The 26548-nt window shown below is 34.5% G+C and overlaps 1 protein-coding gene across 3 annotated transcripts in view; it reads right to left on the reverse strand.

The window, feature by feature from the left end:
- Positions 1-26548, reverse strand: part of DIAPH3 (diaphanous related formin 3) — a 484080-nt gene that overhangs the window by 150193 nt on the left and 307339 nt on the right. For all 3 annotated transcript variants that reach the window (XM_070240326.1, XM_070240325.1, XM_070240327.1), the window contains 2 exons: positions 21917-22080; positions 2437-2572 (listed from right to left, as the gene is read on the reverse strand). In XM_070240326.1, the coding sequence (XP_070096427.1) occupies positions 2437-2572; positions 21917-22080 (300 nt within the window). The remainder of the gene's footprint in view (positions 1-2436; positions 2573-21916; positions 22081-26548) is intronic.

Below are 26548 nucleotides of genomic sequence, written 5' to 3' on the forward strand. Positions count from 1 at the left end.
TTTATATGTCAAGATATAAAAATAAGAGCCAAACTGAGAAAATAAATTTAAAAGGTAAATACTGATACATAATGAGCTAACTTTTGTAAATCCATAAGAAAAAGACTAAGACGACACAATTCACAAAGGAGGAAATACAAATGGAGTACAAACACTTGAAAAAATGTCCAACCTCAGTAGCACTCAAAGAAATGCAAACTAAGATAATAGAACACAATTTCCTAATCTATTAGATTAACAAAAATCTGAAAAAATGAGAATACTCAACACCAAGGCACATTCATAAATTAATGTTAAAAGTTGGTGAAATTAGAATAATTTGGCAACATGCAGCAAAAGTCTTAAAAATATTTATCCTTTTCCATTCCATATCCTAAAAAGTATAAACATTTGTTAGTTACTTTTGCATAAATGTATTTATCACATTGAAAAGATGGAACTAACTATCGTTCTATGACTTCATTACTGACTAATGCAAGTTAAATTAGATATGGCATATCCAGTGGATGCAATGACATAGATATTAAAAATTACAAATGAAGAATTACAAATTAAGAATAACATGAAACATTCAGAAAGTTCAGCAAGAGAAAGTGAGACCCTAAACTGCATATTCTCTAGGATCACATAGCTATTACCAAAAAGTAGAAAATTTTAAAACTGAAAGAAAAATTTGCCAAAATATTAACAGTGATTCTTTGGATAGGAGGAGTATGGGTAATTGTCGTTTGATCTATCTATTATGTTTTACGTGTTTTCTATAACACTAAAGTATTATTTTTAAATTGGAAAAATAAAATTAGTTATTCTTAAAAATGGAACTCTCCAGAAGAAATATAAATTTAAATGAAAACATTATTAAGATTACATTGGATTTGAAGTTTCATTAAAATTTTTGCTTCCTATCAGGTTCTAATTTTCCAGATTGATAGAACAAAGAATTGCTGAGCAGCTCTGTGTGATAGACCCTTGGGCAAAACCGACAAAGAACACATCCCATTTGCCATCAAGTAACTCATGTAGATGACTCTGTAACCAAAACTAAATGAGCTAATGCTCAACTATCAGAATGTCTGGTAAATTAGGCAGTAATAGATTATTTTAAAAATGATTTCCAGAAGCATTTTTTAAATCAATGCTAAGCCTTCTGATCTCCATTTTTGTTAACATTTTAAGATATTTCTGAGAACACTTCCTGAATTTCAAGTGTACTCTTATAAACAAGAAATTGTGCTTAGATGACTTTTTTCCCCTGTAAGAAACATGTGTGATACATTAAGGTACTCAGCTTGCTTTATTAAAGATAAAATATGTCAGTAAAAATGAAAGCAAAGAAGGCATCTCAGTCTGCCCTGGGGAAACCTCAGGTGAATTTGCAGCCCTGAGTTGTAAACTATGGTAATTTAGCAGTGAAGTTGATGGATTTTAATTAAAGCCTTCTGCAATCCTTAGTGACTTGGAGGTGGGAGAGCCAGAATTTTGAGGGGGTGAAAACCTAACTACAATTTACTTAATTCTTTTGCTTCTTGAAAATATACAGACATATCTCTATAGAACTGTACTTTTCTGTCTTTGTAAAAATTTTTTCCAAGAATTTTTTATTAAAATTTTTTTAAATATACAACAGCAGAGAAAATGGTATAGTGAACACATCCTTTTCTCCACCCTTCCCTTCCAAGTACCCATCACCCAACTTTAGCAATTATTATTTAGAGCCAATCTTGTTTTATCTATACACCTGCCTACTTCCTAGTCACGCCAGACTATTTTGACTGAAATCCCAGACATCATGTCTTTTCATCTATAACATTTCAGTATCGCTTCCTAAAAGATACTTTAAAACATATTCACAACAACATTGTCATGTCTACAAAAAAAAAAGTATTCAAATTTTCAGACTGCTTTTTTTTGGCATTCTTTTTGGCATTTGTCTGGATTGGAATACACACATAACTTCCATTTATTGCAATTGATTGATATGTTTCTTGAATCTCTTTTAACCAACGTTTTCCCTCTATTACTTTTTTCCTCCCCTTAAGAGTATTTTGTTGAAGAAATCAGGTTACTTGTCTTTCAGAATTTCCCACAGTTTCCTGAAGTGGTTAATTTATTAATTGGCATAAATTATTACAGATTACTTATTGAAGCAGTAGTCAAAGAAATGTGAATACAGTGGAACTGCAACAGTAGGCTAGAGGACCCAAATCACCTACGACCATGTCAGAATGAAAACACTACTGGGATAGTAAACTAAAGGGGGGGAAGCTCATAAAAAAAAAAAAAAAAATTGTTCTACACGTTAACTATACAAATAACTGGTCATATCTTCCTTTTTTGCCCAAGTGTACTAAACTGCTAATAAAGTAACCAGTATATATCTTAAGTATACTGATATACTTAATACATAGTATAAAGAGCAAATTTGATAGTACTCACCAGTCTTCATTTCTAATAAGCGCTTTTTCTTTTGTTGGCGTTCAAGTCTTTCTTTCTCTGCCAATTCTTTGGCTATTCTGGCACGTTTTTCTCTTTCTTCTGCTTCTCTTTTTTTGACATTTTCCTTTATTGCTTGCTATTACAAATAAATTTTTAAAAACGATCAGTTTTAATCAGTGATTCCACAAAGAAAACGGAAAATTATTAAACTGTAGAACTGTGATTAAATATCTTTTAGATAATAGCTACTTCTTATATTAATACCACAGTCTTTTAAAAGATTAGCACATGAACCCTTGTTAAATTAGTTACCTGTTATGTTTAAAGCACCTTCATCTTAGTGGAATCAACTAAGAGAAGGCAGACAGAAACTAAAAATAAAAAAGCATTTAATTCACAAATCAAAACTGTTTTCCTATACATATTTCCAAAAGAGTGTCTAGCAAATGTATTAGTCTCCCATACCGCCTCCACTAAGCAAACTACTGAGTACAAGAAAGACAGTTGAAGACAGAAAGGAGCTAAAATTTTGTTAAATGACCAATTGTAATATAAAGTAGTCATTACAATTTCATACAGAGAGAACTGTCATAAGGATGACTAAAGAAATACTTGGCATTTCAAAACCAGGCCCTCTGACTGTTCATCAAAACCAATAATAACATGTGAACCATAAGATCTCAATAGATATGTGATTAGTTAATTTCTTGTGTTCTAAGTTTTATACAGATCAACAAATGCCTCTCACGTGGCATTAGTGGGAATTAGCAGGCAAACACGGATTTTTCTAAGTGCCAACAAACAGCATGGCATCGTGTTACAATCTCCTATGGAGACTATGGTATTCTCAGTACCAGTGAATCCAAACAGGTTATCTAACTGCTAGTTTATCACTAATAGGATTCAACAGAAAAGTGTATTATTAAACATCAACAAGTAGGTGGCTTATGTTATTTTGGGAGGAGCTTTAATTTCTTCTTTATTGTAATAGTCTTATTTTTTTTAACCCTAGAGATAATACAAGTTCTTCATTAGAAATCAAATAATAAAGTTTAATATTATTGACCAAAACAATGAAAGGAAAAGTACAAGGAAAAAAATGAGGAACAAAAAGCATAAAGTAGAAGGAGTATTATGTCATCCCTCCATCTGTTCATTCAATACGTACTTAGGGAGAGACTGAGCAGTAAATGATACTATTATAAGGACTTGAGAGAGAGACATATACATATAGCTCTAAAACAAATTTACATTCTGTGTGATAGGGTTGGGCAGGAGGCAAAGACAGACAATAAACAATAAAAAAAAGTTTGATATACTTCTACGAAAAAAAGATAAAACAGAGCGATGTGATAGAATGCCTGGGGAATTACTTAACATTAGGTGGTCAGATAAGGCCTTACTTGCTGAGCTGATTCAATCCGAATCTTGAATGTCAAGGAGCTAGCTAGGTGACAATCTGGGGGAAGAACAAACAGCAAAGGCTGTAGGTGGGTTTGAGAGAGGGGAAGGCGCCAGTATGCTGGTATAAAATGAGGTCAGGACATACGCTGAGGACAGATCACTTAGGAACTCCTAGGCCAAGATAGAGGGTTTGGATTTTATTTTAAGAGGACTGGGAAACAATTGGAGATTTTCAAGCAAAAGGTTGCAAGACTAAGCACTCTAAGACATAAGTGCTAATCAAGTACCTTTGTTCCAAACTATCTTTTCAAGGATATTGGTATAATGAGCAGTCTTGGAACATAGAAGTAGTGTCTCTTCTCAAGCAAATGGATTTGTTTACTGTCTAGTATGATAAACTGGGGCACAGGTTGGGGCCCTACCTCTTAAATAAGATTGGGTTCTCTCAGTTCAGGATTTCCCTACAGTAATACAAACCACTATGCATGTAGGTATTAACTGGCCCTCTTCATTGCCCTGTGGGAATTTGGGCTCGGGAATCTACCAAATTGTTTACTCTAGCTACTGCTATTGCTGTGAGTAGTAAACTGTTCTTTGTCTCTGATTGCACATTGTGTCCTCTGTCAACATCCATGAAACTAGCAGGCTAACAAGGTAAATTCTCATGATCTTCACAGTTCACGACCTATATTAGCACTAATTATTATTGCTAAGCTATGAAATAGCAGCTGTAACGATAGATTCTTCAATATGCAATCCCTCTAATCTTTGAAATGCATTCTTTATTCTGGCACAGAATGGTTAAGTACCTGTTCACTAGAATGAAAGTAGTAAGAGGTAGAGGCAAGATTTGAAAGCCAGCTACAGTCTATGTTTTTTCTACCATGTTGCTCCATATTATGGCAGTATATGTCAAATATCAGCCATAAGACAACAGCTGCTATAAAAATCAGCATAAGTTAGGAAAGTAGGAGAAGGCAACATAAAAGTAGAAAATAAGTGGGATTTCAAAGATGAGTGTGTATATCAGTATGTGTGTGTGTGTGTGCATGCGCATCCATGTGTGTATGTATAAGGGAGATGGGGTAGGAAAAGTGGATTGTGGTAGAGAAAAGAATCAAACATTCAGGAATCAAAACTGTATTTCTTGCTTGAGGGAAATAAATAGGGGAAATCGCAACAGATAAAAAAATATATCACGTACCTTATTCAAAAAATTTATTAAAGTACAAAATTTTCTGATGTGAACTTTCTACATTAGTGACTAGATGCATTTCAATGAGAACGTGTAATAGACCACGTACTGCCAGATATAATGGCCACACCCTTTAAGTATTCCATTGGGTAATAAAAAGTCAAAACTACTTCCTAGGATCTATAAAAATAATGTTTACGTTTAAAAATAACGTCTGAAGTAGTTCTTAAAGCTATTTTGTTTTATGGAAAATGCACTATTGATTTTCATTTAAGAGTCTATCTCATTTAAAACATATCTTATTCTGACATTATAACTATTAGGAGAAGAACTTTAGCCGGAAAAATACCAACAGACAGCATAGAAATAGGTATTTAGTCTGAAACTAACATCCCAGTTCAAACAGTAATTTGAGATTTTCTTTCATTCTAAATGCTGAAAAGTAGAAGTAGCCTAAAACACAAAACCTGAACAGTTAGAGAACCACATGATTCTAGATAAAATTGCCTGTTACTTCAACTCTAAATTCGAAGCCAGAAAGGAAAATTAGGGGTGAGCCACACATAGAGACAGCTATAAGACATCTTTTTTTTAATCATCTTATTTTTGACATAGTTTTCTATTTAGTCAATAGGCAAATAAATTGCACTGTCACCAACTCCTTTCAGCTAAGCAATGCTGAAAGAAGTTCTTTGAGTGCTTGCAGGACTTCCCAGATACAGCCTAGCCCATGCTCTCGTCTGAGAGGTCGGTGGGCACAAGTCTACAGGAATGACTGCAGACAGGTTTAAAATTTCAGTCACATTTTTGACTGTTCATTTCAAAGACATAATCAATAAGTTACCTGAGTTCCTAAGGCTCACATGCTTTTTTGGTGACAGCAGATTCTAAAATATCTATATAAAAATATTAATAAATGTATGCATACAAAAATACATAGAGGGCCGGCCCGGTGGCACAGCGGTTAAGTGCACGCATTCTGCTTCGGCAGCCCGGGGTTCGCCAGTTCGGATCCCAGGTGCGGACATGGCACCGCTTGGCAAGCCATGCTGTGGTAGGCGTCCCACGTATAAAGTAGAGGAAGATGGGCATGGATGTTAGCTCAGGGCCAGTCTTCCTCAGAAAAAAGAGGAGGATTGACGGTAGTTAGCTCAGGGCTAATCTTCCTCAAAAAAAAAAAAAAAATACATAGAGACGTGTTAAATATATATGTGTGTGTGTATTCTGGAAGAAATTAAAATACATCAGCTCACAATTATTTCCCATCTCTAATTTATGTTTTATATATAACTAATGTAATAACAAGAACTTTGCCACAACTGGTTTAAATATACATTATAGCATTATACAACATATTTTCTCTCAGAGAAACCAAAATGACCAAATGCCAGTAAATTTAAATGTGTGCGTGTGTGTGCGTGTGTGTGTAAAATTTAGAAAAGTCTAGCAGAGTGTAATCCTTCGTAAATTGTGGCTATTATCATAAACATTACCTTTGAGTATTTTGAAAACAGCATCATCTTTATTATAAGCTTCTGTAACTTGCTATTTTTCACTCAACATTATGTTTCTAAGATTCATCCATATTTTTATGGATAAATTGCACTTCATTTTTGTTGCTTACAATGTTAAATTGTGTTTTATTATTTACACTATCAGCAGGATTTAGGTTGTTTCTAATTTTTGGCTATGATGAACAATGCAGATACAAACATCTTGTATCTGTCTCCCTGTGTATAAATGTTGTAAGGGTAAGTTGGTTCTTAAATCTATTTAGAAACTCTTGACAGTCACTCTTTAGGTAAAGAGAACAGAACATTTCAGAATGTAATTACAAGCAGTATGGATAAGTATTATTGATGCTTTTGTTTCTGTTCTAAAAATACATACACATAAGAGTGCTGGGTCCCATTGCGTGGGTTATGGTCAAAATAGTTTGAAACCCACTGCTCTCTAGGATATGAATGGAGTTGTTAAATAAAAGGAGAGGTTCATCTTCATCTTTACTAGACGATGTCAAAATGTTTCAGAGTGGTTGTGCCAGTGGACATCCCTACCATCTGTGTTTAATCATAGCCTACATACTCACCAAGACTGTTATCATCAGTCCTCTACCTGTTTGGTAGGTATATAATGGTATCATATCATGTTTTAAACTTGTATTTCTATGGTTACTAATTAGTTTAAGTAGCTTCTTACATGTTTATAAAACATTTGTATTTCCTACTCTGTGAAACGCCTGTTCATCTCTCTTACCCATTTTCCCATTAGGTTGTTAATCATTTTCTTAATGATTTATAGTTCTTTAAATATTCTGGAGACTAACCTTTTGTCAGTTTTATATGTTTTATAAATATATCCTGGATTTTAACTGTCACTTTATTTATGTTGTCTTTCAGTAAACAGAAGTTATTCAATTTACGTCAAAGTCTCTTTTCTCTTACTGCTGGACCTTTTATATCTTATTTAAGAAATCCTTCCCTAATTAAAAGACAGGGATATTCTCCTATATTTCCTTCTTAAAGTTTTAATGATGCTGCCTACATTTCAGTACGCACTTTATCTGGAATCAACATTTTGGAATGGTATGAGGTAGGAACTGAATTTACTTTTTTCATAAGGAAAATGAGTTGATTCATAACTATTTCACAACTAGTCTATCCTTTCCCTACTGAGCTGCAAAGCCACCTCTTCTGGATTTCAAGTGGTCATATATGAATTGATGTTTGGCGCTGTTTTAGTACAAGTTGAGTTTATCCCAGAAATGAAAGTCTAGTTTAATATTAAAACATCCATAAACATAGTTCAGCACATTGAGTTTCAATAGATTGAGAACATTCGATAAAAATCAACCCTTGTTCATATTTGGGACAATTTAACAAACTAGTTGAACATTCTAGCCCTAAGCAGGAAACTAGGAACAAAGGGAACTCTCTTAACCTAATAATGAGAATTTAACTACTAGCTAGTATACATGTATGATAAGGCAAGAAAGAAATGACTAAATAGATTATTAAGATTTTTGAAAAGCCCTATTAGGCTTTTGAAAAGAATTGCTCTGATTTTGTAGATTAACTTAGAGAGAATTGATATCTGTACAATATTGAGTCTCTATGACTGTGATGTGGTTCTCCATTGACTTGGGTCTTTTAATGTCTTTTCTGGACATGAATTTATCTTTTTGAACATTTGGTCATAATATATATTTTTAGCACTCAGTTTGGAATAATTATTTCGTTGAAATTTGGTAAAACTCCTCTATAAACTTTCTGGGCCAAGTATTTAACTTGTTGGAAGATTCAAAGTAGGTCATTATTAAAAATTAGTTATAGGCTTATCCAAGCTTTCTTAAATGAGTTTCAATACATAATTTTTTTCTAGGAAGTCATCTATTTCATCAACACTTCCAATTCTGGTCTACAAATTTTTACACTATTTGCTTCTCTTTTTTACTATCTTTTGTATTTGTAGTTATAGTCCTTGCTGTATTCTCAATATTATTTTTTTCTTTAGTAATCTTTTCAGAAATTTATCTAATTAACTTATCTTTATAAAAGAGCCACATTTAGGCTTCTAAAAATTCTTAAGTCATTTTTTCCTTCATTTATTCCTTTATTTCCCCTCCTATTTTCTCTAGGATTATATAACTTCTTAAGTCAGATACTTATCTTGTTAATTTTCAGTCTTTCTAATTTTTTAATATAAGTACTTAGGGTGTAAATTTCTTTATGCTAGTATTACTGTGTCCCGCAAATTCTGATGTGGAGTATTTTCAATATTCTTCAGGTCTAATTTTTTCCTATGATTTCTTCCTTGACAGATGAGAATTTTTTTAGAATTTTCAAATTAGAGGTTTTAAATATTCATCCTTTTTTAATTTCTAACTTCATGTTATTGTGGTCAATGAATGAAGCTGAAACTTAGAAATTTATCAGTTTCCTGGATTTCTTTCATGGCCTCTAGTACGTGATTAATTTGATAAGAGTTCCACTTGTAATTGGGAAGAATGTATATTCTTTAATTATTGAGCTGGATTTTATGTATATTAACCGAATCAAGTCTGTTAATTGAATTATTTAAAGCTCCCATGTCTTTAACAATATTTTTCTGCTTGACATCAATAAGTTAGAGAACTTTGTTGAAGTTTTGGAATATAATGCTAAATCTGTCAACTTATTTCTAGAGTTTATCAATTTTTACTTGTTTATTTTGGTGCTATGTTATTATGCACATTTTTTAATTGTATCTATCTGTTGAGTTAAACTTTTTATCATGGTGAAGTAATATTCCCTTAAGTTTGTTTTAACTGTTATTAAAATAGTTTTCCTCTTTCTTTTGATTAATATTTTCAATATGATAAAGAATAGGAGTCAATGAAGCAAAATTCTATGCGTTGGGGCTGGATGATGGGTATGTGGGACTTGATTGTATTTGTCTTGTATTTCATTACCTGTTCTGTTACTTCAAACTTTTCCATATCCTTGGGTTATAGGTATATTTCAAACAGCCCAAGGCTAGATTTTTTTTATCCAATCTTACAGTCTTTTAAATTTTTTGTGATTTATAAAATATTTGTTTCTACTACCTTACATTGTTCCTTCTATATTTTTTGCCTTTATCTATGCTCATTTTTTTCTTTGTATGTCTTTCTTGGTCCATTTCTCCCCCTATGGTTTAGGATCTATCCTTCTACTCGTTATCATTGTAATTTCATCACACAAACTAACAACTTAACAAGGCCTAACATTCACTCATATCTTTACCTCCCTTCCTCCCTTTTGAACAAAACAGAGAACAGAAAACACCTGAAATGCAAACATCTCTTCCAATTTATATAACAGTGCCGTCCAATAGTTAAGCTCTGTCTCCCCTTTTCTACAAAACAATCTACACAGTGTTTTATTGTATACTTTGTTTCTTTACATTTAGTTTCATGGTAGGTATGCTTGCTTGTCTTGCAAACATTTTTTTTGAAAGAAATAATTACTGCTTCATTAGATACATCCTTTAGAGCTGGGATCAGCAAACTACAATCCTTGGACTGGACGGTCATCTATTTTTGTAAGTAAAGTTTTATTGGAACATAGCCACACCCATTCATTTACATCCCGTGTAAGGCTGCTTTTGCACTGGTACAGCAGAGCTCAGTAGCTGCAACAGAGACTATATGGTCCACAAATATTTACCATCTGGCCAGTTAAAAAGTTAGCTAATCCTTGCTTTAGAAGATCCTTTAACAGAGGGATGTTCATGGAAAACATTATCATTATCTGTCTAGGTGCAAATAGTTTAATTTTTGTCCTTCTTCTAAAAAGACCTCTTGCTGAGTATCCCAAATTGGAAGAAGAGTTTTTTTCCCTCAACATTTGAAGATACCTTTCTTCTGGCTTACATTTTGCTGACGAGAAGTCACCTTTACCCAACTGTAATTGCACTGGTGGTCCTATCTTTTCTCTTCGGCTGCTTTTAAGATTTTGCCTTTAGTGTTCTATAGTTTCACTACAACATTTTTTCAAGTAAATTTTATTTAATCTGGTTTGGTATAGCTTGTATTTCCTGTTCTGTGGAATCTTGATCTGGAAAATTCTCAGCCATCAGTTCGAATATTGTCTTGCTTTCATTCTTTTGAGTCTATCCTTCTGAGACTTAGATAATACAAGTAGTAGGTCTTCTCATTCTGTCCTCCATGTTTTTTTTTTTCCCATTCATGATCTTTATTTTTTTTTAATTGCAGTAACATTAGATTCTAACATTATATAGCTTTCAGATTACATCATAATATATTTTGAATTCTGTGTAGATTACATCATGTTCACCACCCCAAAACTAATTATAGTCCCTCCCCTCATATGTGAGCTTAATCACCCTTTTTGCCCTCCCCCCTCCTCCTTTCCTCTATGGTAACCACCAATCCAATCTCCGTTGCTATGTGTTTGTTTGTCGTTGTTTTTATCTTCTACTTATGAGTGAGATCATACGGTATTTGACTTTCACCCTCTGACTCATTTCACTTCTCATAATACCTTCAAGGTCCATCCATGTTGTCACAAATGGCAGGATTTCATCCTTTCTTATGGCTGAGTAGCATTCCATTGTGTATATATACCACATCTTCTTTATCCATCCATCCCTTCATGGGCACCTAGGTTGCTTCCAAGTCTTCGCTATTGTAAATAATGCTGCAATGAACATAGGAGTGCATATATCTTTACGCATTTGTGCTTTCAAGCTCTTTGGGATAAATAGTGAGCAGTGAGATGACTGGATCATATGGTAGATATATTTTTAATCTTCTGAGGATACTCCATACTGCTTTCCATAGAGGCTGCACCAGTTTACACTCCCACTAGCAGTGTACAAGAGTTCCTTAACAAGTCTTTTATACTTCTAATCATACCATCTCTCTGGATTGCATTCTGGAAAATTTCTTTAGATCTATTTTCAATTCACCATTTCTTTCTTCAGCTGAGTATAATCCGCTCTTTAGTCCATTTAATGTTTAATTTCAACCACCATGCTTCCACTTCCTTAAGTTCTGTTTGGTTCTTTTTCAAATCTGCTTGGGCATCTTTGGTAGTCTCCTGTTTCTCTCTCTTTAATCTCATCTGTTAATTCCTTTAACATTTCACATATTGTTATTCCATATCTGGAGTCTTGGGGGTTTCTATCTGTTGTTTTGGTTTTCTTCCCGATTATTTCACTACCCCAACCCCTTGTTTTTTTATGTGGTTGTTGACTGGGGTTAAGTGCTCTTATTTGATTAAACCTAATTTGCAAGAATCTTAAGGACCTAAATTGTAATGGCCACCTGCACAGAGCCTTGAATTTGCTTCTGTAAATAATCAGGGATCATTTCTAACCTAGATAAATTTAATTTGCTTTTGTCCTAGGCTCGTCTTTTTCAGTGTGCTCACCCTGCATTAAGCCCTGGTCTTGTTCTTGGCATCCCAGGGCAAGCCTAGCTTTCCCCTTTGTGTACCTACACTCAACACACAAGTCTCAGCTTTGTTCTTTTCTCTTTAACCCTTTTTGCCCTTGGAGACTCCCCTAACTTCTCACAACACAGCCATGTTTTAAAATAGTTTGTTGTATTGTGGTGGGATGAATCTTTAAGAGCCCCCACTACCATACTGTGATAAGCAAAGTCCTCAAAAGTGTGTTCTTGTAGATGACTGACCAACACTTAGATCTTTATTTCTTACGTACTTTGTATAATGTGGCAGTTCTTATACACTATATATTTTTCTGGGTACCTTATACATGTGTGTTTTAGGATCCAAAGGTGAACAATTTAACATTGGACAGCCATATAAAATCAGTCCTGGGTAGGCACTCAAAAAAAGTTTGTTAAATTGACAATCAAGAATGTCTTCAAAATACAATATTTCACTACTTTCAGAAATTATTTTTTAAAAAATCGATCTGAGCTTATCACTGCATATTAGAAAGACAGTATAATGGTTAGAAGGAGGAAACCTGGAGTCATATTATCTTTGTTTGAATTTCCATCTGGCACTAAATAGCTGTGTGACTTGTATCTTTACAAGTCCTCTTCTGTGAAATGGGCAAAATAGTACCTACTTTATGAGAATGTTGTAAGAATTAAATGAATTTAATAAGGTAAATGGCTTACAGAAGTGCCTGGCACATAGTGAGCCCTATATAAATGTTAGTAATTATTAATATTACTTTCATTATTACTAATTTATAATATTATTCTCAGTATTACAATATCATTAGTCAAGTGCGTCACACAATTATTTATCCAGCAATGAATCAAGGAAGACCCATTTTCTAGTTTACATCAATTACATATGTGTCTATTATATTGGATGAGTGCCAATTATCATAGTTCCTATGAGAATCTAAGTGCCTTCCATTCAGAGATGTTGGAATGTGATTGTATATTGAGTTGACAGGAAGTACCATTAAAGCATGCATCCAACACAGCTTAGATTACTTGGCAGGGAAGGTATAGAGGTGAATTAAATATGGAAGGCAAGATGTAATCTTGACCACAAGTCTGGGTATTTACTTTTACAGATTTAATTTACATGTATACATAGAAACATTGATTTTAATAATTCTAAATCTAATATGCTTTATAAGATTTTATTCTAGAAACGAAAGTTAGCATCCTGTGTTTTTCTCCTCAAGTAGTGCTTGCACTTGAAATTAGACATTCCTGATAAATTAACTTAAAACATTGCCCAATCTTACAATTAATAGTTGTTTTGTTTTTTCCCCAAAAGCAAAATTTAAAAAGATCAATGTGCATATTACTCCTCTCCCAAAAAACCTTAAGAAATAGACTATATTCCAAATAGGCCTACTTGACAAATACATTAGTCTTATTTTATGCTCTAAGATAATATTGTAATAAAATATAAAAATGAGAGTATAAAACAGAAGTAGACTTCCATAGAGCCTGACTTTTTGATTGTACTTCATCTCTATTTCTGAGTCTTAGCCTATTTAAATAGTTTCATCTACCCAACTAAACATTTTTCAACATGTGATAATAGCCTGTATATTTTCGTAACTTAGAAAACTAGTGGAGATTTTGTTATATGGAAAAAAAAAAAGTTGAAAAGCTTATAAATGTCTTTTCAGTTTTATTTCTTTCAACATTAATGAATATTTAATGTATGTAAGCCAGGGGTCTCTTTAGTACAGTTTTCACTAAACTCGGAAATCTTTTCTTGTTGCCTAAAGTACTCAATTTTTGTCTCAAGTTGCCAAAATGAGATTAGACAAACTGAATTTAAATCTGCATGCTTTCCAGAGGGATGGGTGTTAGGTACCATGAAAACACAGACTAATTTCCTCAAAGTAAACCACCACGAAAGAGTCCAACACATCCCCACTAAATGCTTTGCTAGGAGTTCACCCAACCTTGAGAAGAGTCGATGCTCAACCACACTAAGGGACTGCTCTCTAGAAATTCCTGATGACTACATTTTCAGGAAGGAATGGAAAATATTTTAACTTAAAAACACTTAAAAATGCATCCTGTACATATTCCTTTACTGGAACACGAAAGAAAATAATATTTTTATGATTAATACTTGTCAAAAAAGTCTTTAAGAATATAAAACGTATGTGATCTACCTGTCAGTTTTCGATCAAGATTACTTTCTTTTATTACTAAATATAAAATTCCCCTCCAGGTGCAAAAAATAAACGATGGGCTATAACTACCTCATGGAAAAGAAGTTTATTCTTAGAAACCCCAATCTGCAAGGATTACACAGTAGATGCTTTAGAAAGGAATCCAGAATGACAGTAAAAATTAATCAAACTAATTTCTCTGGTATTACGAAATCCAATAAAAAAATGCTATCAAGGAGAACAGGAGAGCATGACATACTATACACTGGTACAAACAATTCATCCCCTTAACATTCAATATGAGGTGTTTTTAGTTGAACCATTTCTTAGTTATTAGTTGTTATTATTAGTTATTGTCAATTAGTTGAATTAGTTATGACCGTGAAACATATGAAAATGGAAAACTATCCTTTGAGAATGTCCCAAAGGATGTGCAGGGGCTGATGATTAAACTGTTTCAGGTTCAAGTCGCTCTTTATTGTAAAGTCAGACTCAGGTGAAACAACAAATTACTTACTAGCCCACCAAATATTAACATGGCTGACCCTTCATTAACTTTGCAATGAGTCTGTTTGCAACTCCTTCAAACATTTGGCAAAATTCTCAAATAAATGAGATATTTCAATCTATTCATCAACTTGTTTAATAAAGTATATAATGTTCATTTTTTTTTTTAAAGATTGGCAACAGTTGTTAGCTCAGGTGCCAATCTTCTTCTTTTTTTTTTTCTGCTTTTTCTCCCCAAATCCCCCCAGTATATAGTTGTATATTCTAGTTGTGGGTCCTTCTAGTTCTGGCACGTGGGATGCTGCTTCAGCGTGGCCTGATGAGTGGTGCCATGTCTGCCCCCAGGATCCGAACCAGTGAAAACCCTGGTTGCCAAAGCAGAGCTTGCGGATTTAACCACTCGGCCATCGGGCTGGCCACAAAATGTTCATTTTTAAGGTTTTCCCAAAGCAGGACATGATTTTCCATTAATTTTCTTTCTCTCTCCCAATTGTGAAGCTAAATACGGACACAGCTTGGCCCACAATGACAGCCAGGAAGAACTGTGCTTAAAGGTAGGCTTAGTGATAGGGCAGCATTTTTTTGAGCTACTGCTAGTCATCTCTTCAAGGAAAACACCCAACTCAAACCTGACAAAATTCCACATGAACCTGATTATGTTTAAAACACAATATAAAGAGTAGCCTTTAGCTAATAGTGTCTTCTCTCTTTCTCTTGCTCAGAATGTGGAGAGACCAGTATATCCAATGTGCAAAGAATATGCCATTTTATTCATTTTTTGTTTGTGATATCCTAGTTTAGTGCTGCCTTTTGAATTACACAGGTTCATATACTTATTGCTATGTGTTTGTTATTTAGTTGATTTCTTTTCCCTCCATTATCAATCATTGATCTTATTATATTAGAATAATCCAGTCTTTACCTTTTGCTATATTATTTCAGTGAACAAACAAAATACTTAAAATGCAAAAGGGAAATATAAATCACCAGACATTTAATCACACAGAACCTGTCAGTCAAACGCATTTAGTATCCCACTGAGCAATGCATAGTAAGAATAAATCTTATCAGTAAAGAGAAAAATGAAGCCAATTAGTCTAGGTGTGTTTTTATTGTGAAAAGCCTAAAGAATAAAGATTAGAAGAACCTATCAGGATTAATTTTCAAGTTTGCAAACCCAAAATATTTAGCACCTAGAATTGATGTAATTCCTTAAAGAAAGAGATACTAAAGGATAAGAAGAAAACAAGATCCTATAGTTAGAATAGTTATGTTGCTCTAGGTTTCGAGCTTTTATCTCCAAGTATGATCTCAAAATAACAAGGGTGCCAGTGAAGATGATTTTCAAGTCATAAGCTCACCAAAATAAGCAAGGCTAGAAGATATTTCCTATTATAATTACATAAGCTGGCTCAACATCCAGCCATAGGACTTTTACAGGATTTTCTTTTCTCTGATAACATATGAGTCAATCTACAAGATATAAGAAACACACCAAAAATACTTAGCACCTTGGAATTTCTGTTGGTCACTGAGATGGTCTATATAGTAGCAATCAGAAATGACATTTAGAGTTGACAAGCATCAAATTTTTATAATTTAAATGGTTTGGCAAAATGAATTTTGTTCTGGCTGTCCTCTGTATGAAAAATATTTTACACTAAAAATATCCTTTCATTGGATGATTTCATTTTTGTTTGGTAAATCAGTACTTTAATAAATTGTATTTCATCAACACATGCAGGAAGATTAAATGACATAATTGATTTTATATTTATTCACTACACAGTGTATTTTAATTGCAGGAACCAAAATTCAACTTGAAGTCTGAAAATAGCTGAATGACAAATCCTTAAATGGATGAAACATAACTCTAACAAAATTGTAGAAATAATCTAAAGACACAACTATCAATGAAATATAGGTAGCTATTTATTTAGTTCAAAGTATTCTATAGGAAAGCATAAAATTAAAAAGGGATAAAATACTTAAAATATCAATCTTTTTATAACGAGATGGGAAAGGTGAAAGTTACTATACTTTTATTCTTTGTAGATAGCTAACTTGTTTTGAGGCTATAGGTACATTATGTCATTTGATCTTCAAAATGTAATCTTCCTAAGACACACATGCTGTTATTAATAGGAAACTGAGGCTCAGTAAGGTTAAATGACTCTCTAATGTCAGAGCCTGCACTCAACCACTGCTGTCTTCCCAACAGTGAGGCGGACAGCAAATCATCACTATTAAAAACAAACACACAAATAAAGAGAATGAAGCTTATTGCAGGCAGAATTCATAAACCACTTAAGGTTTGAAGAAATCAGACAAAATCCTTTCTCTTTGTCATCACATAGTTCAGATGGGAGGCAAATCTGTGGGAAATAAAGTTTAGGGAGGAACAGACTAGATTTTATGGATTAGAAAATAAAAACTTCAAAGTTCAGCACTTTCATATATATGTAAACCCAGTGTACAAAAAAAGAAAAAAAGAGACAATACAAGGCTCCCCACTTTCTGTGTGCACAACAGTAATCCCTTTTAAGGCAGATTGCTTTCTATTGCCCTTGAAATCCTAACCCTAAAGCAAGGTATCCAAATATGCAGTCTTAGAAACTACTTATAAAGGATGTCTAGTTCCTTTTCAGTACTTTAAAATCCCAACAGAAAATGCTCATGTGCTTAGAAAAAAGCTACACAAACCCCAAAGCCTGACTTCTTTAAGTGTAATCATATCAATTCTATATGGGAACATATGAAATTGTCAACTCAGAGGGTCTACACAGCAATTACGTATTTCCAATTAAAACAGAAAACATATTCTTAATAAGTATAATTTGGCAGAAAAATTGTTTTCAAACATGGTATCTAGAAGGGGACAAATAACAAAGGAGTGCAGAATGTGGAAGTACTTCTCTAAGATGAGATGTTAAGCAAAACAAACGAGGTGTCAGACGAAAGTTGCCTAAGGAGTTCGGAGTGTCGCTGCACTGTGCTAATAATTCTTGCTAAAGAAACAGAACAGCAAAAGAACTTTCAATGATCAGGATAAGAAATGAGATTGCTAAAGAAGAAACCATGTTAATTCAGGCTTTGGTGAGTAAAAGCAGTTTGAGCAAAATTCTCTAATATGAATATGAATGGGGAGCTGGACCAGGACAGACTATGTTTCAAGCCCACAGTGACCAAAGAGAGACACGAGAACTGGATTTAAACTCAAAGGACAAACATGGACATACTACAGCTGTTGAATAAGGTAAAGGGGGATAGGGAGGTCCTAGCAAGATTCAAGAAAAATTCCATAATGAGCTCAATTTATCCTCTAGAATTCTGCATATCTCTATGAAAAACAGGTACATTGACAATGGCGTGTAACAATGAATCTAAAACCAGCCACAAGTGGAAAACGATGATTATTGTTATACAACACTATAAGACTAAAGGCATGAGCTTCATCTGGTGAAGCTTGATGCCTGGTAGGCCACCAATTTACTCAGCCTGTAGTGTGAGGTCAAACATTTCCACCTAGTACCTCCAATTTGACCTTCAAGCTTTGTGCGAGTCCTATAGGAAATAAAAATCTATCATAGAGAGGTGCTGACTCTCTACCCCTTGCTTTAACCCTCACCCTGGCCACAAGCCTTTACATTAATAGGTCTCTAATTTTAAAGGAGAGCATTTTATGTTTGAAACAGAACCAGATCTGCAAACATTCTTCTATCTTGAGCCCATCAATGTAAATAGAAAGTTATTCTACCAAGGAGTAAGGAAATAAAGTAGGTCTTGTGCTGATCTCCTCTAAGTTACCAAAAACATTCTTAAAAAATTACATTTTGACTTTTCTTAAAAACTCTCCGGGCAGCAGTGTACTTGAAAATGTTTAAAAAAAAAAGGACAGGTTTTGTAGTCAGGCAAGCCTCCATTCAAATCCTCACCCCTATCAATTCTGAAGTGACTCTGCAAAGGCAGTGAGTTTCCCAACCCTGCAGCCACCTTATGGGTACCATTCTGTACCTCACAAAAACTCTGTGAAGACTAAGTGAGATGACACATGTAAAGCATCGAGTAAAGGGTCTCAGCAACTCAATCAGTGGCAACTGGTTTTGGTTTTGTCCTGTTGAAGATGGTGATAAAAATAAAGCTAAATAAAATTACAGTGTAAACGTAATCTCTGTTTCTTGGAAGTTGATCATAGTTCCAAATAGAAACCATCCCCAACAAGCATACTTTCTAGATTGTTAAAACAACAACAAATTAATTCCCAGTTGAGAATCCCTAACTAGAAAAGGGGTGAGTTAAATTGCCGTTACAACGAACAGCTGTTCCTCAGAGGAGGCTACAAGATCATGAAACTTTTCCCTCTTGGCCTACATGGCTTGAGGCAGCAGACTGAACAGATGTTCCTTCTTTAGTTATTGGAAAAAGGCTCTCAGAGAGAGACAGAGAGAAGGAAAAAAAAAAAAAAAAAGAACCTGAACAGTTATATCTATGCAAATTAGTTGTGAGATCCTAGTAACACTAGTGAGAGATTGTATAAGTTAGTCAAAGGTATAGTAAACGGCTTTGAATAAAAGTGAGCCACTCTTTAACTGCTTAAGTTTAAATTCTAGGGCAATCCTAAAACACAAATATTTTTAGATAAATTATGCACAAACTAAATTACTATTAAAAATAAAAGTAGCCACATTTTTTATTTTGGGGGAGTTAAGTTTCAAGTTAGTCCTGTTAGTCCTATTAATCGTAATTCCTACATTTAATAGGCATTAATACAGTTCAGCCACATATGGCACAGACTCTGGAGCCAGACTCCCTGGGTTAGAATCTCAGTTCAGCCACTTGCCAGCTGTGTAACAATGGACAAGTCACAATTTCTGTAAGCCTCAGTTTCCTCATCTGTAAAACAGGAATAACCATAGTACACATACCACATCTGGTGGTGGTTGTAAGGATTAAATGAATGAATGCAGCACTTGGCCCTTGGTTGGCAGCATCTGTGTTAGAGAATGTCACTCATTGTAGATGGGAACATCTGTTACTAGATAAAGTGAAGTCTGGGCAGAGATCAGAAGGCTAAGCACAATAATTCACCCAGGCAAAATATGGAAGGAGTGCTCCAGGCATAGGGAACAGCAAGTAGAGTGGCCTGAACTTGAGAGAAAACATTCCATGGAAAACTGCCATAGTGGGGGGCAGGTGTAGAATGAAGACAGTGGTTCCAGCTCCTTACATGTGAGACAAAATGGACCTCCAATTTACAGTAAAATTTGCTGCTCATTCATGACCAGGAATCATGAATGCCAGTGCACGAAGTAACAAGGTAAATATATTTTAACAGTATTTCTTAAAAAGAAAATACGTATTTTTGCCCATTGATTAATGTGGCTTTCCAGAACAGACCTTCGACACATTAAAGTTTCCTATCTATCACTAATATTTTCATACTGACTCACTGAAGTTAACCTGGTTTCCAGAGTTGAATAGTATGGAATTAAATAGCAAACTAAGAGGTGAACGAAAATTGTTCACCATAAATCACGTATTTAGCATCAACTACCTAGCTTAGCCCAAGGCCCAGATTTACAAAGACACCTTTATCAGGCAGGGTATTCCAAGGGCTTATAGGCGATCTCCTGAGATCCAGTCAAGGGCCAGTACTTTCTTTGAAATGTTCAGGATTTCAGTACCTCAGGCCCATGGAGTTAACTTTTTACCACATAACAATCTATCAAGCAACTACCACATGACACGAGCTGTGATAAATACTTAATACATATTATCTCATTTAATACTTAAACACTCTTATGAGAAAGGACTTAACATCCCCTTTAACAAATATGGAAACTGAGGCTCAGGAAGGTTAAATAGTTTTTATAGTCACATAACTAGTGTGGAATACATACTTAGATGGCAAAGTCTTTGCTACTTCCACGAAGCCATGTTGCCTCATAAAACATTATAAAAATTAAAATATATTATACGTCACACATATAGGTACACAATAAATGTATTTAATAATCAAATTCATTTCTGGTAGTGAAAAAATAATTTAAAGAATCACTTTGAATTTGTGGAGGAAATCACCAGAGCTGTGAGTAAATGTGTATTAATTGCAGACTAGCTTCCCTTCAAAATATTCAGTTTTGGGGGCCAGCCCCCTGGCTGAGTGGTTAAGTTTGCGAGCTCTGCTTCAGCAGCCCAGGATTTCACCAGTTCAGATCCTGGGCGCGGACCTATCACTGCTCATCAAGCCATGCTGAGGTGGCGTCCCACATAGCACAACTAGAAGGACCTACAACTAGAATATACAACTACATACTGTGCGGCTTTGGGCAGAAGAAGAAAAAACAAAAAGATTAGCAACAGATGTTAGCTCAGGTGCCAATCTTAAGAAAAAAAAAATACTGAGTTTTTATTAAAAGGTTATCTAATCATAACCAAGAGATTGTAACCAAATCCAATAAATTCAGCAAGAAAAGTTTTCCTGAGAGTTAAAAGAACGAGCTCTAAATTCAACCTTCCTTTTCTTTATACTTCAGAACTTTTAATCCCCACAAACATTCGCTGAAATACAGAAATGACTTACCCATCTATTAAGAATAACATTACTTTTCGTTGTAGAAATGTATTGCTGGTTTCCCTAGGGAGGTAACAATACTTTCTCACTTTAATACATGTGTGGTTTTCCCCCCATCTAATCAGCTAATACTTTTCAAAAGATCTTTTTAATGCCTAAATGAAAGGATTCCACATCAAAGACCTGACCTCCCTATTAAAGTATCTAAAGGAAACCCTAGGAATATAAAATCCATTCAAAGGCAAATCGCAGGTAGCTTATTGTACAATGCATTAAGAAAAGACAAGGGAAAAAAAGCTTCATAAGAGCTACACGGAATTTGGTAAAATTATACCACAAAAATACAAATTGATCTTAAGTATAAAGAAACAAATTCATAGCCAAAAACGTATTATAAAAGTGCTCTCTAATCAACCAGGAGGGGAGTCTTTATGAAAAACTTCAGAATTTGTCACTTTTTCAATCAAAATTTCAGATTATAGCTTAATGTTGAGAAGGCCAAAAAAGAGAACAAACCACACATTTTTCAATAGATTTAAAATCCGAAATTTTTAAGCTAACTTTCAACATCAGAAAAGGTAGGTTTTACTATAGACAACAGGAGTGGAATGAAGTAATGAAATAAAATAATAGATGAGATAGTGTAGATATACATACTATATTAAAAACATATTAAATTTTTAACATACCATGACTGTGGTTCTGAAATTATTCAAGTCAGTCAAAAAGTCTTCCACGGACACCTTCTTCACATCAATGGCATAGTATTGCATTATACTCTGGTATAACTTTTCCATGTTTTCATGTAACTTTGAAAGTTTCTCATATTGTTCTTTTGCACTGATCACAAAGCTGTACATCATAGTTAAGGTACTCTGAAATTTACAAAGTAATGTCTTAGGGGGAAAAAAATCTTTAAGACCAATGTTTCAGTTTAATTTTAGCCACTATTATACATCTCCGAGATGCCAAAATTACCTCTCATAGTTAACCATTCTTAAAAATTCAATCTATACTGTACAGCGATGAAAATCTTAAATTTGATTTCTAATTAACTCTGGCAAAATTATCAGAAAAATTAAATATTTATATATTTAAAATTTTTCGTTTAGCATTGACGTCAAGGAAATTTTTCTTCCTATTTGCCTACCTATATTACTCAGATGATGCAATACGATTTAAAACTCTAGTTCAGTAGTTGCAATCACGATGAAACTGAAACCAGTAACAGTCATAAGCATAGCAGTTGAACCAGACAACCTGGGGTCAATTTCTAGCTCCTACACTTGGTAGTGTCATGCCTGTGGGCAAATGCCTTCACCTCCCTGGTACCACAATTTCCTCACCTATAAAATGGGAATAATAATACTATCACTATCTCATAGGGCTGTGGTGAGGACCGAGTGAGTTAATATGTGCAAAGTTCTTAGAAAAACGAATGGCATTTAGTAGTACATATAAATACTTGGTATTATTATTGCCTACTTATTCATTTTAAGCTTTAAGGTTCTAAAAGCAATCAAAAATAAATTTAAGAGTTACATTAAAAACTTCTTATATCATGTAAGTAAATTCATGTTTTAAAATTTCTCCTTGGGAAAATTGGTACATAATTTCTTCTAGGCATTACACAATTTAAAATAATGATAACACAGACACGGACATACAGAAATGTTTTTCTCTGATTTATGAAAACTTAGTTCAAACACACTGAGACTGAGAAGACTCACTGTGTGAATGTGGTGGTGGCATTAGAACCCATTTTCCAGACAAACTATAGAATTTCCTCTGTGGTATGACTGCTGATGCAGTCGGCTATAAAATCAACACACCACATTCTGAAAAGATGACTCTGTTAGAGCATCAGTCATAATTGTCTATGGCTCCTCTAAATTGGGACATATAAAGAAATGAAACATGCAGAATTAAACTTACTGAAGTCATCTTATTTTCTCTAATGCAAAAGGATGAAAAGACATTAGCAAAATAACAAACCAAAAATGGAATGTTTACATCTAAAAAGAAAAATTCTCCACCATTTAAAAAACACATGTTTCCTCTGGTCAGAGCATTCCCCAGCGGAGGATGAAATAAGGAGACTTATCCAGGCCCTTTTGAGAAAAAGAACGGAAGACGGAAAACGAAAGCAGCAGAACGGCTGCCAGATAGATGGCGACCCCAGGGGGCAAAGATGAATCGTAATAATTAGAACCCAACGTGCCCACAAGGAATCAAGGCATCACAGTCTACCACAACTCACCTGTAACCCATGTCCACAGCCAGTTCAGATTATCTATTGCCCTTCTATGCCTGTTTTTCTTTATACTATAAAAAGCTATAAAAATAGTATTTTAGAACAGAGACGACTAGAATGTAGAGAGTCTGGATTTTAGTGCAAGAGCTGTTTTTTTTTTTTAACGACCTTGAGAAAATGGATAGATCTTTCTGTGCCTCAGTTTATTTTCATCTGAATAGCAAAATGCCTCTTTATAACTTCTAGAATCTAGATCATACAGTAACAATGGTTGATGCATTTATATGTGGTATCATTTTTTAATTCTTGGATGAAAAACAAAAGATTTTGCATAATTAGTCAAATCACAAGAAACTACAGCAATATAGTCACATGGGACAGGGGTCTATATACTTTGTCTTGTGAAATAATCCATATTCATGAAATGTTGTAGGTAAAGTGAATTTATGTAAAAAAAAATCACATTTGAAATGCATTCAGAAACTATCATTGAATGGAACACATGATGATTCATTTGTATTGTGAAATAAGCATCCCTTCGTTTACCTTGTAACTTCAGAAATCAACACTGGTTTACTTATTCAATCTATACACTCTCACCTAAAATTATTTATGTCCCAGATAGAGACTATATCTACAAGGATTATTTATGCATCTTTAACTCTTGTCTAAAAGAGAAATTGTTTTCTGCCTTTGCTTGGTCAAACCTATCATTCAAGACTTCGTTCCATTCTTCCTCTTCCACAAAGCCTTCTTCTCTAATCTCTACAGCTATGAGTGATCATTTGTTCCACTGCATATGTAGTATTTGTAGTAAGGAAGTCGTGAGTTTTCCCTTCTAGTCCAATTCCCTGGTAGTGTTTTGTCCTTCAGCAGCCTCTTTTCTGGGGGAGGGTGGTCACCTCTGACTGTCAGCTCCTTCTCCAGATGCTGTATTCCACCTTCTTAGCTGTATTAAGTCTAATCATCTGCAACTACATTGGTGCCAATTACTTATTTCACCCTAGAGTCATCATTCTTAAACTTTGGTGGGGAGGGTAACAGGCCTCCTCAAAGGTCTGACGAAAGGTATGGAACTTCTATTCATAAAATTGCACATGTAGGCCTACACACACACACACACACACACACACACAATTTGGATGTAATGTTGAGAGCTAAGAGAATCGCTGAAAAAGCAATTATCCTGGATAATAGGGTAAGGACACTACTTTGATGGGTGTTTCTAATTGCATGGTTCTACAGCTACTCCTTGTCTGCCCTTTCCACTGCTTGTAAGGCTTTGAGTTCTAATAATAGGCAACTCATAAATACTTGTAATTTTATTCTAATTCTTGGGAATATCCCCACTCTCAAGAATCAGTTTGGTAAATAGGTTAAAATAAAGCTGTAAGTATTATTCTAAAACATTTTTTAAATTTTCAGGTACGAATGAAAAGTTCAGGTAAGAATCAAATGAAATAGAAATATGCTTGGGCATAGTTAATAAAACAGTACTGTTTTTTTCTTTTTTGAGGAAGATTAGCCCTGAGCTAACATCTGCTGCCAATCCTTCTCTTTTTGCTGAGGAAGACTGGCCCTGAGATAACATCCATGCCCACCTTCCTCTACTTTATATGTGGGATGCCTGCCACCGCATGGCTTGCCAAGCAGTGCCATGTCCACAACTGGGATGTGAACCAGCAAATCCTGGGCCGCCGAAGCAGACTGTGCACACTTAACAGCTGCACCACCAGGCTGGCCCCAAAAGAGTACAATTCTATTAAAAGATGTGGTGGGAAGAAGACCAAGAGCCAAAACCATGGAAATTACATGGTCTTGTTCTAACAGCTAGAGAGCTTTATAAGTTAATTTTTCTTATCATTGTTGTCTATAAAACAATTTGCTCCCAAAGGAAATGAAATGGAGCTTTGAATAACTGGAATCCCTCAGAAGAATGGCAAAATTGTGACTGAACTGAAACAATTTTAGAAATAGCCAAATTAATTCTCAGAATTTTAAAATGATTGTCTGATAGGATGGAATAAATGGTTACATTAATGAGCACTCTACATCATTATTGATGGGCTACTCCCTCATTAAGGGATGGTGAAACATTCAGACAAAAAAATCATCATGATCCAAAAGACAAAACAAACGTAGTCGTTCTTGTGCCAATTATTAAACTCCAGCTAAAAGTAATGCTCATGTCAGTAGTAGTAAGGCTTTATTTTTGGCTTAGCATCAAGCCCTATACTTGCAAAGAGCTTTAGAGAAACAGGTGAGCTACTCAACAAAATAAACATTTGATAAAATTTATTACAAAAATATTGATGTATATACAATTACTTGATGTTTTTATGAAATATATTTTCTTTTCCTTTACCAGGACTAGGCCAAATTCTCATAAATTTCTATTTGAACCACTCTAATCCTCCCACTTGAAAGGTATATGACAACCAGATCTGTGTTCACACACACTGAACCACAAATATTTAGTGTTGGTCAACTAAATAACAAGACTAAGATTTGGGATTCAACTCCTGGTCAGCAAGTATTGCTCATTCCCAAACTACCCAGCACAAATATCTTCCACATTTATTCTCATGCTTTGCCCTCATTATTGCACTTCCTCCATCAAGGATGTCTACTACTTCCAATAACACATCTTACAAGGACCAGCTTCAATCAGTCCTACATGTCTAATACCTTTTATAGATCTTCTTAAGTACCCAGGATCCAGCCAGCCAGGCAGCTAATCTATAAGTATTCACTGAACCCTGTCATACTTCCCTTTTCTAGGCACCAGGGAAAACAGCAGCTAACAAGAAAAGCAAAGTCCCTGCTTTCATGCAACATTCATTCTAGAGTATGCTGACAGATAACAAAGAAGTAAAAGAGGGAGATATTCAGATAGTAAAAAGCGTGATGAAGAAAATGAAAGCTTGTGATGTTATATAGCAATAGATGCTAACTTACGTTGGGTAGTCAGGGAAGTCCTGGCCAAGAAGGTGACAGTGACTGAAACAACTGAGGTCTGACTCTAAAGCAGCAGTGAGCACTAAGTTGTGTAGCACCCTCTGTGAGT

This window comes from Equus caballus, chromosome 17 (genome assembly GCF_041296265.1).
Source record: "Equus caballus isolate H_3958 breed thoroughbred chromosome 17, TB-T2T, whole genome shotgun sequence".
Classification (NCBI taxonomy): domain Eukaryota; kingdom Metazoa; phylum Chordata; class Mammalia; order Perissodactyla; family Equidae; genus Equus; species Equus caballus.